This window comes from Saccoglossus kowalevskii, chromosome 16 (genome assembly GCF_978046115.1).
Source record: "Saccoglossus kowalevskii chromosome 16, keSacKowa6.1, whole genome shotgun sequence".
NCBI lineage: Eukaryota > Metazoa > Hemichordata > Enteropneusta > Harrimaniidae > Saccoglossus > Saccoglossus kowalevskii.
In genome coordinates, this window is record NC_140656.1 from 29,366,814 (window position 1) to 29,386,484 (window position 19,671).

At 34.0% G+C, this 19,671-nt stretch overlaps 1 protein-coding gene across 1 annotated transcript; it reads right to left on the minus strand.

The window, feature by feature from the left end:
- Nucleotides 1-1,466: 1,466 nt before the first annotated feature.
- LOC100373460 (nucleoporin 88-like) lies at nucleotides 1,467-19,459 on the minus strand. The gene is made up of 15 exons (XM_002731738.3): nucleotides 19,222-19,459; nucleotides 17,033-17,202; nucleotides 15,282-15,407; nucleotides 13,559-13,825; nucleotides 11,993-12,185; nucleotides 10,725-10,860; nucleotides 9,559-9,651; nucleotides 8,922-9,012; nucleotides 8,155-8,259; nucleotides 7,448-7,594; nucleotides 6,332-6,454; nucleotides 5,921-6,067; nucleotides 3,130-3,256; nucleotides 2,251-2,366; nucleotides 1,467-1,755 (listed from the first exon to the last, which is right to left on the minus strand). The coding sequence occupies exons 1-15, from the start codon at nucleotides 19,444-19,446 to the stop codon at nucleotides 1,692-1,694; spliced, it is 2,130 nt and encodes a 709-aa protein (XP_002731784.1). The 5' UTR covers nucleotides 19,447-19,459; the 3' UTR covers nucleotides 1,467-1,691.
- Nucleotides 19,460-19,671: the final 212 nt, after the last annotated feature.

Sequence of the window (19,671 nt, forward strand, 5' to 3'; positions counted from 1 at the left end):
CTGAGAACCGTAGTTGATCACACTTGCCGATGAAGTCACTCAATTTTTTAGTTACCACTTCATCTTTCTTCCCGATTCGCACGTCAAAGTCACTTCCTTGTCAAGCCATACCCAACGAATTTTTAAAAAATTTGTATTACTCATACTATAGTGTGACACTAAAAATTTGATTTACTTACTTGCTTCTTGTCCCATTACACTGTATGCTCTATGTACAAGGGAGCAGTGCTCTTTTTATTACGATAGAAAATTATTCACTGTGTTCTATTGGCTTTGCATTGCTACATTTGTGATGTAAAAATAAAATCATATTTATTCAAACTAACTTAAATCACTTCACATCGGCTTCTTTTCTGTTTCAGCATAGTCATACAGGTGTTTATGTTCCACAGCCAAAGCGTTCTATGCTGCTTAGTAGCATGGTTTGAGGAGTGAAACACAGGGATGAAAATGAGATTTTCAGCTGAAAGTAAAGTAGCCGGGGTCTGAGAACCGTAGTTGATCAAATCGTTACAATACAGACACTGTTCCCGGGACCTCGCACTTGCCGATGTAGTCACTCAATTTTTTCAGTTACTACTTCATCTTTCTTCCCCATTTCGCACAATCAAAGTCACTTCCTTGTCAAGCCATGCCCAATGAATTTGTTACAATGTCTTTATCAATCTCTCGCACAGCTGACTCATTGTCTTTTGTAAACAATGTTCACCATTATCGCTGCATCAAACTTGTAAACAATGATCCAACAAAATTGTGTCGTTGGTGAAAAGAGAAATGAAAGCTCTTCACTGATTAGCCTGTCAGAACAAACCCAGCCAATCATGTTAATCATTTCATATTACATGAACACTTTGAAACGACTTCGGATTTTAATATTGTACTGATGAAAAGAGTCGCAAACATTCTGCATTGGAGACACAGCGAGTTGTCTCCCTTCGACGATACACTGATACAGCCCTCTGATAACAATGACCTGACAGCGTGTTCACTTCTGGTGAATGAATAAAAATTTGTATTCTTACCCCTCCCTAAAATTTGCTCTTCAAATTTAGACATTTCAGAAAATCAATCCCTGGGGCTTAGAAATCTGTGGATCTCTCAAAATTCTCATCCCTGATTATTGACAAGTACAGTCAATGCATTGGCTTTTCTTACCAATAGAAAAATTTTATTAATTTCCAAGCTTTGCGGTAAAATTCATTATCAAACAGTGTATGCATCAGTACAACCCGTACACAGAAGCAGCTTATGAACTGAAAGATGTAGACTAATTTGTGTAACATTTTCGCCAATATTTTGTTTCCACAGATATATACCGGGATTTGGTAGCTTAAAAGCATGGGTACCAAAAAACGGGTTTTCAATGCTGAAAACTAAATCACTAAGTGTCACAAAACAAAAATACATCTGATAATACAACTTTGTAGTATTGTTTGTCACTGTACAATAAATATGGAACACGCAAATTATTATGTTTAGTTGTATATATAATATTTAATACACATAGAAAAATATCTTTTTCAAATAATGGAAATAAATCATATCAAACTTCTACAAATTGAATATTTTGTGAAATAAATTCCTTGAACCATAGACACTGCAATACCCAGTCAGTTGATAAAGTTAGATGGATAAATGAATGAATTGATACAGCTTATAAAACGGAAAGAAAAAAATTGTGTTCATAGAATCTATTCTCCTGCAAGGGATTTCAGACTGTGCACTTGTTTTACAAGACTACTGATTTTATCGCCTCTGGAAAGAAAAATAAAAAAAAAACCATTCAATAAGTAGGTCAGTGAAATAATTTCAAGAATGTGATCAATTATGGAATTATCAATTATTGAGAATTGCTATATTTATCAATCAAGAGTGTGCAGTAACAGAGTCATGTGACTTGGGATAAACCATTTATTAACAGGTGGGATAGGTTATTGGCTATCATCAAATAATGAGCATTGTACCTTCCGATCCATTGTCTACGATATGTTTTTAACTTTTTTGAGATGCCTATTAAATTTAAAGTGGGTTAGTCATCACCTGCGCATGTGACAGATGACAATATCATGTCATTGTTTATAAACAATTGTTTACTCATGAGCCTTTACATTTTTAGTAGGTGCTTTTATTGTCGCTTAGATCCCATTTCCCAGCATGCTCAGGTGCCAACCACTACACTTTAAGAGATATTTGAAACATTTCTAGTGATGACAACTTTATAGTGATCTATAGTTGTAATTTGAGACTTACTCTTCTTTAAGAACGGCATGCAAGTGCTTGGTGTGTGATTGGCTCATACCACGATTACTGCTTTTCTTTTCCATACGAGATATTTGTCGACTTTGGTACTCTTCTTTGGTTTTCACCTGAAATGGATAAGGTTAGACAGCACTCTCTAGCAGTGTGATACAAAGTTGATGCAATGAATCATATAATTACTGTTGTCCTGGACATAATTTGCTTTCAAAAGAGGAGACAAATAGTAGTGGGAAAGAGATGTTGTTTCAGTGCACATGAAAAAGCATTCACATATAAAGGTTTTAAAGAGGAGACAAATAGTAGTGGGAAAGAGATGTTGTTTCAGTGCACATGAAAAAGCATTCACATATAAAGGTTTTAAAGAGGAGACAAATAGTAGTGGGAAAGAGATGTTGTTTCAGTGCACATGAAAAAGCATTCACATATAAAGGTTTTAAAGAGGAGACAAATAGTAGTGGGAAAGAGATGTTGTTTCAGTGCACATGAAAAAGCATTCACATATAAAGGTTTTAATGTGTTTGAAAAATCTTCCAATTTCCATTAAATCATGAAAACATAATACTGTAAAATGACTAATTTTCGCTGGGTTTAAATTTCGCTGGTTTACCATTTAAGGCATAATCAGTGGGTTTTAAATTCATGGTTTTATCATTTAGATAATGTGTTCTATGCTACATTTTACATATTGACTGAGTTTTAATTTAGTGCATTTTCCAGTCAGCGAAATAAGCAAAATTAAAACCCGGTGAATAATTAACCCCTTTACAGTAATTCTAATATAACCCATTATGGCAAAAACGCAAAAAATACTACGGGTAGGTAGGGTGAAAATGCAGTTTAATGGCAAATTGATTGTGCTGAATATCTCACCTGTTGTAACACATTTTTGTGATGTTTCAGTTTCCCTTCCATTGTTGATAATTCTTTTTTCATATTCTGCTCAGCATCAGAGAGTACAGGAAGCCGGGCTTCCAGGTTTTTTAAGATAGTTTTAATTCTGTGCATAGACAATAAGAAAAGTTAGCCTTGTCAATACAACCATAAAACAAGCAGCCTATCGGCTGAGATAGCTCCGCTGTTAAGCAATGCACATTTCAATTAAAGAACTGAAGACATCATTAGAAAATGAACAATATGTATAGTATCAAAGCAATCAGACTTACAGTTTTTAACAAGAAGTCGAAAATATCACTTTCTATCAAAAATGACCAAAATATTCACCAAAATTAGAGAATTGAAGATATCATCACGAAATGAACAAATCTGAGAAAGGTCTACATGTAGTATCTATATGTGTAATATCAAAGCAATTGAACTTTTGGTTTTTAACAAGAAGTCAAAAATATCACTTTTTACCAAAAATTACAAAAATATTCACCAAAATTAGAGAATTGAAGATATCATCACAAAATGAACAAATCTGAGAGAGGTCCACATGTAGTACCTATATATGTAATATCAAAGCAATCGGACTATTGGTTTTTTACAAGAAGTCGAAAATATCACTTTTTACCAAAAATGACAAAAATATTCACCAAAATTAAAGAATCGAAGATATCATCACGAAATGAACAAATCTGAGAAAGGTCTACATGTAGTATCTAAATATGTAATATCAAAGCAATTGAACTATTGGTTTTTAACAAGAAGTCGAAAATATCACTTTTTACCAAAAATTACAAAAATATTCACCAAAATTAGAGAATTGAAGACATCATCACAAAATGAACAAATCTGAGAGAGGTCCACATGTAGTACCTATATATGTAGTATCAAAGCAATTGGACTTGCGGTTTTTAACAAGAAGTCGAAAATATCACTTTTTACCAAAAATGATAAAAATATTCACCAAAATTAGAGAATTAAAGATATCATTACAAAATGAACAAATCTGAGAGAGGTCCACATGTAGTACCTATATATGTAATATCAAAGCAATTGCACTTGCATTTTTTAACAAGAAGTCGAAAATATCACTTTTTACTAAAAATTACAAAAATATTCACCAAAATTAAAGAATCGAAGATATCATCACGAAATGAACAAATCTGAGAGAGGTCCACATGTAGTACCTATATATGTAATATCAAAGCAATCGGACTATTGGTTTTTTACAAGAAGTCGAAAATATCACTTTTTACCAAAAATGACAAAAATATTCACCAAAATTAAAGAATCGAAGATATCATCACGAAATGAACAAATCTGAGAAAGGTCTACATGTAGTATCTAAATATGTAATATCAAAGCAATTGAACTATTGGTTTTTAACAAGAAGTCGAAAATATCACTTTTTACCAAAAATTACAAAAATATTCACCAAAATTAGAGAATTGAAGATATCATCACGAAATGAACAAATCTGAGAGAGGTCCACATGTAGTACCTATATATGTAGTATCAAAGCAATTGGACTTGCGGTTTTTAACAAGAAGTCGAAAATATCACTTTTTTACCAAAAATGATAAAAATATTCACCAAAATTAGAGAATTAAAGATATCATTACAAAATGAACAAATCTGAGAGAGGTCCACATGTAGTACCTATATATGTAATATCCAAGCAATTGCACTTGTATTTTTTAACAAGAAGTCGAAAATATCACTTTTTACCAAAAATGACAAACATATTCACCAAAATTAGAGAATTGAAGATATCAACATGAAATGAACAAACCTAAGAGAGGTCTACCCAAGGTACAAATACACCAAGTATCAAAGCATTCAGGCTTGTAGTTTTCAAGAAGAAGTCGAAAAAGTAAAACATTGACACGGACGACAACGACGGACAATCACTCATATGATAAGCTCTGCTCGACAAAGTCGACAGCGGAGCTAAAAAGTAGCAGTGCACTGTACATATTTCACTCTAGTGATGAATAGGTTGTTGCACTGTGACGTTTTTTTTTTTACATTTTTGCTCAGCTCTAAGCTCGCGATCAGTGCAGACAATGTTGCCTATAAAGTTGGTTTATTAACATGGACAAATATTATGTAAATCAATGCTTTTATTTTATCTTTGAGTGCAAACAGCTAGTTCCTGGCAACCAGTGAGTGTGCACCAGCACAGATGTGCGACAGCCTATATATTTAACCCCAAAGAACACATGCATTCCAAGATGTAGTACATGGTTGCTCAAATCTTTATTACGTATTTACTCTATTAGAAGCGCATGCTAAGTTATATAAATGACACTTCTATCTTTGTCTTCAGTAGAAGTCATCTGTGAAACCAATATGGTGTACGGTATGCAACTCTAGTAAACATCACACTTACAATCAGAGTTTGTTTTTATAAGCAGAAAACATGTCCCAGTCAGACTATGTACACTTTGATGCATGATTTTAGAGTGCGAAAGTGTCCCTCTGTAAATTTCTACATCTACGACCTTTGAAGGTCATACAACCTAGTATTTCATGGGGTAGGGATTATAACAGTATTTGCTCTATTAAAAGTGCATCTCAAATTTTTAATACATGTTTTATTAGGCATGCATACTAATTTTTCTGTAAATTCTAAAATTAAATTTTAACCAAAGTGACTTGTTTCCAAATGGCTAGAGACATCAAAAAACATTTTTTGTTAAGATATGGAAAATTAAAATTTGTTTTGTGAAACGTGATGAAAGCAATGGACAAATTTATTGTATAGGCTGACTACCTTGAGTTGAGTTGAGTTTGGTTTTCTTTAGCATCTTCAAGTTTTTCAGCAATTTCTTCTGCTGTTGACGAAATCTGCTCTCTTTCTTCTTCAAAGTCTTTCAATTCCTGTAGTTGTTGCATTTTTTGATCACGAAGAACCATAATTCTACGGACCAACAAAAAGATGACATATTGTTGTGAAAAGCCAAGTTTTAGGTTTTCTATTTGTTGAGTGACCATGGTGAGTGAGTATCCAAATATGATCAAAAAGAGCCGGGCGTTATATGGAAAATTATTGCTTGGCTCGGTCATAGCATAATGTTTTTTAGATGGTGTTTCACTCATAAATCAATAAACATGATAATAAATTATAGAAAATGTTGTGAAACACAGACTGGATTCAGAGACATGGACCAAGAAAGAAACAAACCTTTTTGCTATTTCTTCTCTTGCTACTTCTTGTTTGATGATGTACTCTTCTCTAAATACTTGAGTTGCACGGTTAAGAACTTGACAACATTCTTGAGGCGTAAGTTCTGTTTCAGGATGGGATCTGAAATCAAATTATTTTTTAATTATTTATTAGTCAATTTATTTTATTATTAAGATTATTTTATTTTAACACCAATGTAAGTACGTGTTTAAGGATGTAGTAGAGGTTATTGCTATTGCAATTGCATAGCACATTTTTGAAGTAACATATTCTTTGAATCCCATCAAGTTATATATTTTTAGAAAGCTTATTTTTCAAATAATATGAAATAAATATTCCAACAAAAAAATGGTACCGTGTAATCACATGATCACTGTGCAAATAGAGAGGTGTTATTTTCGAAGAAACCGAAATAAGGCCACAGAAAAGATGTTTGCGGAATTCAGAGATACTAAAGAAGGTTTGAATTTAATTTCCCAGTTTGTCTACTGTTGCGTGACCTAGAATTTTATCTCATAACGCTTTTTAAAAACATTGTCAACGTTGTTTTGAAATATGGTACCCTGTTTCAGAGTTCACATACGGGAGAGTATTTTCTAAAGTCAAAGTGGTAGACAAATTATCTTTGCCAGATTTCATTAGCAGCTATCAGAGAATACCTATGCCAAAAATCACCATCGTGGAGCAGCTGGGTGTCGAGATCAACTCTCTAGACTAACCCCAAATACTGATGTTTACTTAAGCGTGAAAAATCCCAAAAAATATAAAACACACTGTATCTCAGATTTATTCAAAATGTATTACCCTCCTAAACCATCTCTACAATTGTTTTTTTCTAGTTAAATGCATGCTTCATATATTCGTATGAGAGAATATGGAAAAAAGTAAATTTGATATTTTCAAAGAAAAAAACCTCTACTACTGAAAGATACCATATTTAAACATCCAGATCACATGCTAATACATAAGATGTATCAGTTTGGAATAGATCACATGCAAACTTTTTGCATAGTTGAGCTCACAAGGAAACCAGTGAAATTCCAACCAATTGTACAGCAGCACAAGGTTTATCCATGCATATCACATTGATACCTACGCTATACGGAGACTTACTTGAGCACTGGATTAGTGACATGTCTTTGCAGTATCTTCTTAATATGTCTATCAAATGGTTCTACAGACATGACTCTTAAGGGTGACACAGATTTCTGTGATGGGAAGGATGCTGACATCAGCGGTGGTGCCAACTGATATAGATTACTACAAAAAACAATAATGTAAATGGTATAACTGTAATCGCAGTATTCAAATCTTCATGTTGCCATTGCTTGAGAAATAAATATGAAATTGTCCTCAAACTATTATATATGTGTGTTGTGTGTGTTATTTTGAATTTGAGACAATTAAAAAATTATATTCTTACTTTTTGATCAAATTATTATTGCATAGTTTACAATTAATGTAATTAAGTATTACATACCGATACATGTAATGCAATTAATTATTCATGCAGTTATTCAATTTAAAGTTTGAATGTAATTGGCCCAAGCATGTGTGAGATAGAGGTGCAGATGGATGGACACACAGACATAATATACACAGGTGAAATTCTAAGTCCACATTTTCAGGCTACATTCAAACGGGAAGCAATAAAAACTTGCTTGCGCTCGAACAAATGAATGAAAAGCCACAGCGAAGTAGCACAGTTGAGGTTTAAAATGTTGCTATTGTATACAACTGTGATCTACTGCACACACATAAGGTTATGTCAGTTATATTTTGAATAAGACCTCATAGTCATGACTAGCATTATTACTTACACAAGTGGTAGCGCCACACACTCTAAATGTGATGTCAGGCATATCAGTGTTATTCCAAGTAGTTTATCGTATACAATACATAATCCTTGAATTGGTGCTGGTAAACTGTAAAAAAAGAAGTCTAAGAATTATAGTGTCCTATACATAAACAATGCAGTCGATTTATACACGTTTCTTGTGATAATATTTACAGACTCCTTCTGAGAAAATGTTGCAGCCTTTTTATTACATAATAATTGGCAGTACGGAGTCCTTTATCTGAATTATAATACCCAGCAAATATAGGTAGGATCAGAAGTTGATGATGCATGCATAAACATATTTTGCAGATGACTATGACTCCATAACATGAACGAATCATAATGAGTTTGTTTTTACAAAATTATTCAGACAGGGTCACCAATATTACGATTTTGAAGTAGATCTGATGAAAACAGAGAATGAATGCAGAAGTGAGTATACAAATTAGAGGAGAAGACAATAAAACAAACATCACTCAATAACATCATATCATCACTATGTAAAAAATTGCATGTTGTCTTGTGCGGAATTTGACCCAACAACCTTCAGTATCCAAGCCTGATAGGCTAACCGCTGCACCAACTAGCCAATCCCACTGTTACAAATTTGGAAAACGTAGGATATTGCTGATTCACGTGGCATTATTTGTGCATTCATCCATTTGTCCATTTACTGTTGATAACTGGACAGCATGTGATGCAATGAAGACGTGTCATTGCAACGCACAATATTATAATAACACATACCTTCCAGAAGTTGGTCTTGTACAAACTAAATGCTCCGCAATACATGACTGATCTTGACTAAATTCCAATAAACTACCCTCATCTTCAGTAACTGTAAAAAGAATATTCAGCAATAATGAGTGATTGCTGCTCAATCAATTTAAATTGTTTTGTCTGTATGCAAACATGCACCTTTTTAACACTAAAGTTAACTCACAAAGGCACAAAATATCTGTATTTATTTTATTTTATTCAAGATGTGTTGATAGAAAGTTGGTCCAATTTAATGATTCAGAATATATTGTATGAGACGGCCTGACTGCACAACAGACTGGTCACATCAGCCGACACGTAGTGCAGGTTAGTGTGATCCCATACTGCCTGAGTGGATACTTTGCGGTAATCTTATAATAACCTTATTCTGTTACATCCTACCCATGCTTGTAGTAATAATTCAATGAGAAATAACTGCATAAAATGTTTTGTGTTGTGTGAACATTTGCATCAGTGACATGATGCTTCTGCATGATTGAAACGTGACGCACATTTTCCATATAGGGATGACATTCAACATGTCCATTTCATTTTTCAACACGTCTGTACGTTTTATTCTATTGCTTTCGATGTCGATAATAATGTGAAATATGACTTAACTTACCACAAAGTTGTTGTAACTTTGGCAACCATGTAATTGCCACACTATGAACTCCAGTCCCATGTGAACAATGATACCGGTCAGTAGTTGTTGGATCTAAAAATACAAGAATGACAATATTAGTTAAACAGAACTGATTCACACATGCTATGATTTATTTACACTATTAAAAATACATGCAACTAAATAAATGTCAATATGTCAATTTTCAATCTAACAATATTCACGGCAGGTTTTTCTTTGATATATACGGCTATTAGGGTTACAAGTATTGATAATCGGGGCTTGAACTTTACAGAGATATTGAAGGGTATTGCCTAGACTGGCCCAGCTATAGTAATTTTATAATTCTTTCTTGGTCCCATGCGAAAATAGCACAACTGGCCTATTCTGAAGCGTATTCATTGCTATTAATTATTCATGATTTGCAGTAATATTTTGGAACTCAGGAGTGAAACACTTCCAAAAAAGAAAACTAGGCTTCTTGGCATCTGACCAAAATCCCCTTTTCTTATTGGTTGGCAGCTTACTTTTCATGATACTCATTAGCATATTTATCACCACAAAAACAGGGTGACTATGGAGGGCATGGCAGACCAGTCGTAGAAATTTTGCGTCAACGCGAGAGATTCTACAAACTCATTCTTTTACGAATTATCATACAAAAATAAAATTGCCACGACTTGGCCAGTCTAGCCATTGCTCAATGAGAGTTTGTCTGCCTTGATGTTCTGGATAATGCAATAACGTATGCATAATTTATTAGCAAACCAGTGACTGAATGGATAAATGACAGATGAATGAGTTAAGCAATGATATTATTAATGATAGCACAGTGAAAAAACATTATGTTCATTGTTTTTGTTGTTGCTGGATATGAACGTAACCACATTCCACATATTTCATATAAATCATTCCCATAATGCCTTCTAGTGATGAAGTATTTTGACGAACAAATATTAAAACCACATTGACAAATTCAACTGTTTTTCTTACACCCATTATTTCAAGTACTTGAGTATTCCTGTAAATATAACATTGGCATTATAAAATATGACCTTGCAATGACTGTTGTCTTTTACACACCTACCACTGAGGGCATGCTTTAATTTGAAATGCCACTGATTTTGCCATCACCAGCATTATTTGGTGGTGGTGGTTTGTCTTACCTCTGTGTAATGTAATTGGACATGTCATATCTTCCTCTAAATGATCTAATGACAAAGACAACTCTAGTTCAACATTCTCGTACACATAAAGTGATAAATCTGATCCTCTTTTGAAATCAAGGTCATCTCGCCAACTCTGAAAGTTATACAACAAAGAGAAAAAACAAAAGTTTAACTTTTTACCACAAACTCACAAAATAGTCTTGTTTATAGTCTGCACTTTCCTGGAATGAAATTAGCTAAATTTTTTTGAGTAAAAACTGACTGAAATTTTGTTTGTTGGCTCCAAAATTAGGGTTCATCACCAGAAATATTTAAGAAAATAAGACAAAAAATGCATGATAATTTGGGCAAAAAACCTTCAGATTGTGGTATTTTGATGACAAACAGCGAACAAACACTTGATATTTTGATGACAAACAGCGAACAAACACTTGATCAATATAGATATACATGTCAGGGAATGCAGAGAAGCATGAATTTATGTGAAAGACAGCTTAAATTGAAAAATACATTTGACAAGCAACCTGTCATTCCATACCATATCAGCAAAAATTTGAATGTATACATTTGAATTTGAATGAATCATGCATTGGGTCAAAGTCATTCATATCAGAGCAATGCTTTCTAATTTTATCCACGATGACTGAGGAAATTCTCCAATCTATATGCATTTCTTTAAAGCATTTTTTTTCTTGCCTCATGTCTATAGTTATGTTTATGTTGCAAGTAACAAATATTGAAGTTCACATTTTTGTTTAAATCGTGGCTAGCACGATGTGTTGTAATCTCTGGTAGTGATCACCAGGATACAAGATACATTTCACATTTCACAACATCTTTTTTAAAAATTCCCTTGAGAATAATGACTACCTTGCTATGTTTTGCCTAAAAAATTAGAGCACAAATTAAAAGAATACTAATTAAAATCTTTTTTTTTAATACAGCAAATAAATAGAATTCATTTTATATTGATTTTTTTGTAAATAAATTGGAAGCGCAAATTTTTACAGTACCAAGTGCAAATCTACTCTAAAGAAAAGCCAGTCAGAGTTGATGGCGGGCATGGACGTGGAAACATTTGATTGTACAAACAATGTTGAGGAAAAATGTACCAAAAGAGATGTAACAAAATATAACCCACTATCCAAAACATTGCCCAGGGCTAACTGGTATAATACAGTATATCAATTTGGGCATTGAAAATGGGTGACCTTTCAGCCCCAGAGTTCAAGCCCTGCTAAATAAGAGTGTAGTGACACACCTACCTGTGACCCTGTGTCATCATCTTCATCACTTTTACTCAATACAATACAGTGATATAAATTACCAGTGGATGTAGCAATGACTAATACAGGTGGATTACTATGCAGACATATAATATTACAAGCATCTAGACCATAGTTGTCTTCAGCTGGTGGGTACATACTGAGTGGGCCCTGTACTGCATAACCTACAGTACTACCAAGAAAAAATATTATTATATTTTTGTTTCTAAATCGCTATTTTCTCTTCATTAATCTCTTCATTAATACAGTCTGGTATCATTAAATCCTCAATAGAAGTCGCATCCCCAATAGGATAAGTCATACCCATTCTTAATGAACAATTGAGAACCAAAAATTCACCATTTCTCATATGGGTGTAGATGCTCTAATAGAAGTCGCATCCCCAATAGGATAAGTCATATCCATTCTTAATGAACAATTGAGAACCAAAAATTCACCATTTCTCATATGGGTGTAGATGCTCTAATAGAAGTCGCATCCCCAATAGGATAAGTCATACCCATTCTTAATGAACAATTGAGAACCAAAAATTCACCATTTCTCATATGGGTGTAGATGCTCTAATAGAAGTCGCATCCCCAATAGGATAAGTCATACCCATTCTTAATGAACAATTGGGAACCAAAAATTCACCATTTCTCATATGGGTGTAGATGCTCTAATAGAAGTCGCATCCCCAATAGGATAAGTCATACCCATTCTTAATGAACAATTGAGAACCAAAAATTCACCATTTCTCATATGGGTGTAGATGCTCTAATAGAAGTCGCATCCCCAATAGGATAAGTCATATCCATTCTTAATGAACAATTGAGAACCAAAAATTCACCATTTCTCATATGGGTGTAGATGCTCTAATAGAAGTCGCATCCCCAATAGGATAAGTCATACCCATTCTTAATGAACAATTGAGAACCAAAAATTCACCATTTCTCATATGGGTGTAGATGCTCTAATAGAAGTCGCATCCCCAATAGGATAAGTCATATCCATTCTTAATGAACAATTGAGAACCAAAAATTCACCATTTCTCATATGGGTGTAGATGCTCTAATAGAAGTCGCATCCCCAATAGGATAAGTCATATCCATTCTTAATGAACAATTGAGAACCAAAAATTCACCATTTCTCATATGGGTGTAGATGCTCTAATAGAAGTCGCATCCCCAATAGGATAAGTCATACCCATTCTTAATGAACAATTGAGAACCAAAAATTCACCATTTCTCATATGTGTGTAGATGCTCTAATAGAAGCCGCATTCCTTCTGTTGCATCAGGGATTGCGTTAACCCCATATTTTGCTTCTCTGACTCCAATTATTGAAGAGGGACCAAGTTTTTCAGGCAAGCTGGGGTAAAATCTCTAATAAAGTTATCCAGGGTCAAATTTCAATTTCTTAAAATTTTGACTTCTCTTGCCAAGACATTAGCACAAACCCTGTGCATTGTACTATTTTAATAGAAGCTGCAGCTTCTAATACAGATTTTACAGTACTACACATCATCATTTCCGCTGACACTTTCTCCAGTTTTCTTATTCTAACCTTTGATCATCCATTGATACCGTCAGGTAATAGACATCACCATTTCCTCTGAGTACATATACAGGATAAACTTTAGCCTTCTGTTTACCATGACTTGATCCAGTGCTCTCCAAACATGGAGTACTTTCAAGTGGTGGTCCGAAATCGAACGACACGGCTATTTCACCAAGGACTTCTTCAAATGTAGCCATTGTATGTAAATTATTTGGTGGTTCCCCAAGTGAGTATATTTGATAAACAGACTGCGGATCATTTAGCTCAAAAACTCTGCAATTGAAACAAAATTTATTCAATGCACACAATGTACAGTTGACAGATGTACGATTATAATTTTTAGACCAACTTCTTATACAACTGGGACAAATACCATACAGATAATAGTCTTTTAGACAGGCTCATGTTGTGTTTTGTATCCTTCTTTCAAATGTATATATATGCGAATCAATAGTCAATATGATGGATTCAAGTATTCATTGATTAGATACCAAAGTTACCCGATGCCTGCAACAGTATAAAGACAATACAATGCAAAATATCAATATTTTAGTAATTGACATTGAGCCAGTTACCAATTTTCAAAAAAATTACACAGTTCTTCTTATTAGTCTCAATGCTTACTAAATGATAACTAAGCCATGTCCAGTATTCTTATCTCATACTCCCTATTAATTGCTCCAAAAACAACGAATGACTGCATGTATGAGAAAAAAACAGTAGAAAACACTATGTTTAAGTTAAATCAACCCAGGTATGCTATGCCCAGGTAACAGTTAAGGCAGAAGCCTACTCAAATCAAACTCAGGATCCTAACCCTAATGATAATGTTCATTGGTTTATTATTATCCCATAGCACCATAAAATAGCATTCCTGTGTGTGTTACAGTGACATATTTTGGTAAACTTGTCCTTATATCTTTCAAAAATCATTATTTTTAGTACATTTTCCACTCTTCGAAACCAAAAACTATGTCATCATTTACAACATATGCCAGCTTACAATTTGAGATATGGCATAATATCTCTCCAAGACGTTTTAGGAATTTTCAATAAATTGAAATCTTTGCAAGAAGTTTTAGGCATTTTCAATCAAATGAAATCAAAATCCTTCCAAGATGTTTTTGGCATTTTCAATTTATTGAAATTGAATTTCCTCAGAGAAGTTTTAGGTGTTTTCAATAAAATGAAAGTACAGTTCTCGTCAGATACAAAGTTTTGAAATTGTTTGATGTCCTTAAGATAAAAAAAGTTTGAGACGGCAATGATGATTCAGAGAAATAGATATGAACACAGTGAAAAAACAAAACGGCCAGTCTTGAAAAATAAAAAAATGTACACTTGCATTCAACTATGTACTGTCATCTTACAAAAATTGATTGAAATCTATCTGGTCATCTCAGATAGTCAGTCATGGACACATTCACCTTGACCAAATCTCATCTGCAACCCAATATATGTTGTCATTACACTAAGTTTGAATAAAATTAGACAAGTCATTTCCAAGTATTGGGATGTACCTTCATTTCATGTTCAACATGGCTGCCAGTTGGCCATACATGATGAAATCAAGATTCTTCTACATATGTACATGTATGACATCATATATTGCTGTTGTACCAGGTTTAAAAGAAATCAATCACAGCATATCTTTGGATAGACAGATATATGCATGCACAAACTAAAATAATAATATGATAATGCAGTGCCAGACATGTTGGTTACTGACCTTAGTAAATTATCTGATGTCAATAGCATTATGTGAGTGTCTGATTGACTTCCAGGGTGCCATGAGGCCTGTAATAATAACACTGATGACTGTGTGGTGAAAAACCTCTCTGCAATAGGTATGGTTCTGAAACAAGAACCAAATAATATTATTTAATGAAATAATGAAGAATAGTTTCACCAACTTTGATGATATACATGTATGCATCACATACTTTCAGTAAGCTATCAAGTTTGAGCATGAATGGTCAGAGCATGTCAGATATAGCCAGTGTGCGAAACTAGCGCCAACCCGGAGGTCCGAGGCCACCTATTTTTCTGCCGGGCCAGGAACATTATTAAAAAGCTGGTCCGAGTGTCCTGCTATTATTTAAAAAATATACTCTTGCTATTAAAAAGGACAAAATTCATCATTCGGGCGGTAGAAAAAACTTGCAATGCCTAAAAATACGACTGTGGAAATCAGATAGAGAAAAAAAAGATGCATTTTCTCACGAATTGCAAGATTGGTTGCACTATTCCATATGCTGCAATATCTGATGACGCAGGGTTCGAGATGCATCACTAAAAAAATGGCAGCGGTAGAGTCGATCGCAAAGAAGTTTAGATCTTTAAAATATCGAGTCGCCTGCTTTTTTTCTAGAATCATGGAAGAAGAGTTTTCCATGGGTAATCAATGACCCTGGTAAGCCTGATGCTCGTATTTTGAAAATGTCGAAACGTGTCTGGACTTCTAGCTGCCAACAAACCGAGAAAACTGTTCCCAATAGATACAAAAAGTATGCAACCTGCCCTTTGGTTAGTGGCTGTACAAATTTTAAAAGGACATGTTGTCATGCAAAGACTCTGATACAGACTCTGAACTAAGTGATTATTGCTCAAGCCCTGACATAGCCCTGTGTACAGTGCTGTGTGTACAGGGACATGTTCGGTTGATAGATGTCCCCTACCACAGCCCTGCGTACCTTCAAAGACTAAGTCCGGGACTTTGAAAAATATAACTTTTTTAATGATATACAAATGTAGCATGCTCATGTACCAAACATGATGATCGATAAACAGCAAACACCAAAAATGACAGTGTTTGGTGGATGATTCCTCGGTACCTACGTGTTAACAATTTTTCGGTAATTACTAGTAGTTTTTTTAAGACATTTCAGTTTCAGATAATTTTGCAATGGTTGTTACGGATAACTATATTGTCATTTCAACCGATTTCGGCTGGGAAACTACTTATTTTTAACTTGCGCATCAACTCTGGTGCGCGACCGGGCTTTGTCTATAGAGGTCCTCAGGGCTGTGGTTGGGGACATCTATCAACCGAACACGTCCGCGTACACACAGCACTGTACGCAGGGCTAGCTCTGACAAAGAAAATGATGATGAACAGGATGTTATTGCCCTAGATAAAGCTTGTGCTAACCTAATAACTCATACCAGGTAATAATGATGAATGAACATTTATTTTGTACTATTTCTAGCTGGTTGACATGGCGTCATGGGCTGTATTATGTATTCATCTTTGATTCACGGATAATACTAGCCAATGACAGTGTTTGTTTGTCTGATGCTATTTGCATATATGCATTCCATCTATCTTATCTATCTGTTTACATACTGCATAATTACAAGTAAACTTTTTTTTTTCAACCAAATCTGATACAAATTAATAACTTAGTCAGAATAATAATTAGCCAATATTCAACATTTCTGGGTATATTTGAAGAAAAAAATGAATGTATTTACACTTACCTGCAGTTAATGTTGGATTTACCACCTTCAAAATCAGCATATTTACCCCATCGACTTGGTAACTCGAGAATGGAAACACCATGTTGGCCACTCAATGCCAGATGACAGCAAGTAGGACTTAGTGCAATGTTACAAACAGCAAACCTAGGTGGATTTGTACATAATAAGGTCTGCAATGAAACATAGATTAGTTTATGAATAGTTACACTCAGAGAATGAGATCCTTGTGACTATGCTTCCATTTACTGTGCAATCTTGCATAATTAGTTATCAAATTTAAGATATATACTTTTGTTTATAGTAATATAGCTGGAATATAACCATGACAGGAATATGATTATGATGATTGTTTAACATTAAAATGATTGACATTTGTATCTGATCGTCAAACAAGTACTTGTCCACATTGAGAGATATTGCTCTGGAACAGCATTAATTAAAACAAAATCAGCCATTTTGAATACATGTATATATCTATAACATGACGTATAATCAATATATAAAATCTGAACATAATCAGTTAAAGCATGTCAGAGATATGGCTCAAGAAGCCCATTCATGAAAACAAAATGGCCGCCAGTCAACCATTTTGAATCCGATTTAAAAAATAAAATGACGTGCATCAGGAACTTGTAATGTCTAATGTATGTTATAAGTTTGAACAAAATCCATCCAGAAATGCTTGATATTTGATGATTTTATTAGCACAAAAATGGCCACCAATCGGCCACTTTGAAGAGGATCATCAAACCAATATATCTGTATATCTATGACATTATGTATAATGAATATTAAAAATTTTAACATAATCAGTCAAAGCATGTCAGAGATGTGGCTCTAGAAGCCCATTCATTAAACAACATGGCTGCCAGTCAGCCATTTTGAATCCAATCTGAAAAATAAAATGACGTGCATCAGGAACCAGTAATGTCTAACGTATATACTAAGTTTGAACGAAATCCATCCATAAATGCTTGATATTTGATGATTTTTTTAGCATAAAAAAGGCCACCATTTAGCCATTTTTAATAGGATCGTCAAACGAAAATATCTGTATATCTATGACATGATGTATAATGAATATTTAAAATTTGAACATAATCAGTCAAAGCAAGTCAGAGATATGGCACGAGAACCACATTCATTAAACAGTCGGCCATTTTGAATCACATCTGAAAAACAAAATGATGTCATCAAGCCTCTATAATGTTCAATGTATATACCAAGTTTGAACAAAATCCATCTTGTAAACAGCCGAGAAATGCTTAATTTTGATGATTTTTCAGCACAAAAATGGCTGCTATTCGGCCATCTTGAATCAGATTGTGAAACAAATTGATGTGCATATGTATAATGTATGAGGTATGTGTGAAGTTTGATTGTGATGAGTCCAGGCATTTCTAAGATCCAGGTCCAGACGTGCGCATGGACGGACGGACACACGGAGGAAAAACACAAGTCCCAGTTTCGGACTGCGTTTTGTATACATACATACAAAAAAATAAAGAAAAACAAACATAAAACGATGACTATGCTACATGTATGTTGACAAGAGGTGTTGTCTCATGATAAAATTGGTGTTTTTGTTTGTTTTTTTGGCCAATGCAATATGCATTGCAGGTTTAATATAGTACACCTATTAAAATTATTAAAACTTCAAATGCAAACATTATATTTGTTTGTATGTATGTACAGCCTCCTTAAAATGATATCAGTACGTCACCCTATCTGCATTTATTACATAATAGAGAAGACATCAAAGTAATGTCACACTTGAGATTGAGCTGCCATATAAAACTTCAAATTGAAGTTGGCAGACATAAAAGGCCAAAAATACCAGCAGAAAAAAGAATCTGTAAAAAATGCACTTCATCAGAAATTGAAGATGAAATACATTTTGTAACAGGGTGTGATTTTTATAATACTCAAAGAGAAATACTTTATACAAACTGTACTCCCCACTTTTCAATCAGAAAACAATATAAATAAATTCAAAACTATTATTATGACAAAACAACGTAAATTAATCAAGCATGTGACTAAATGACACATAAACATGTACTTATCATACATAATTGTATATTATCACAAAGCCAGTTATAAAAAAAAATCGTAAATATCACGGACTGCGAATAACGCCCATCGCGAAGTATCTTGTATCATCACAACATATTAAGTACACATCTCACCTGGTACGAGTTACTTCTTTCCTGTTCCACCTGCGTATCGAGTAAATTCTTTAGATTTGTTGTTAGAAGATGAGATTTTTGCGGGTCCCATACAAATAGTTCACTGCCGCCGACTTCTAGTAAATTTCTGGAATCGATTTTAAGTCTTTCTTCCGCATTATTTTCCTGCAAATCACTAAAAACTGGATGAGAGTTCAAAGCAGAGCGCCATGATGCAGTGGCCATCTTGTATACACTATTTTGCATAGGGGGTTGATTTCATTTGTTGAGATCATTATGCAAATTTCACAATATATTACTATTATTGGATATATTTAACGAGAGCATGGTACAAATTTGTTTTCATATGTAGATTTGTAAAGACGAATAATGCCAAATTCTCACGCTTTTTATCCTTATTCATTTGGCGTTTAGCATATTATGCCCATCTCCATCTGAGAAGTTAACCAC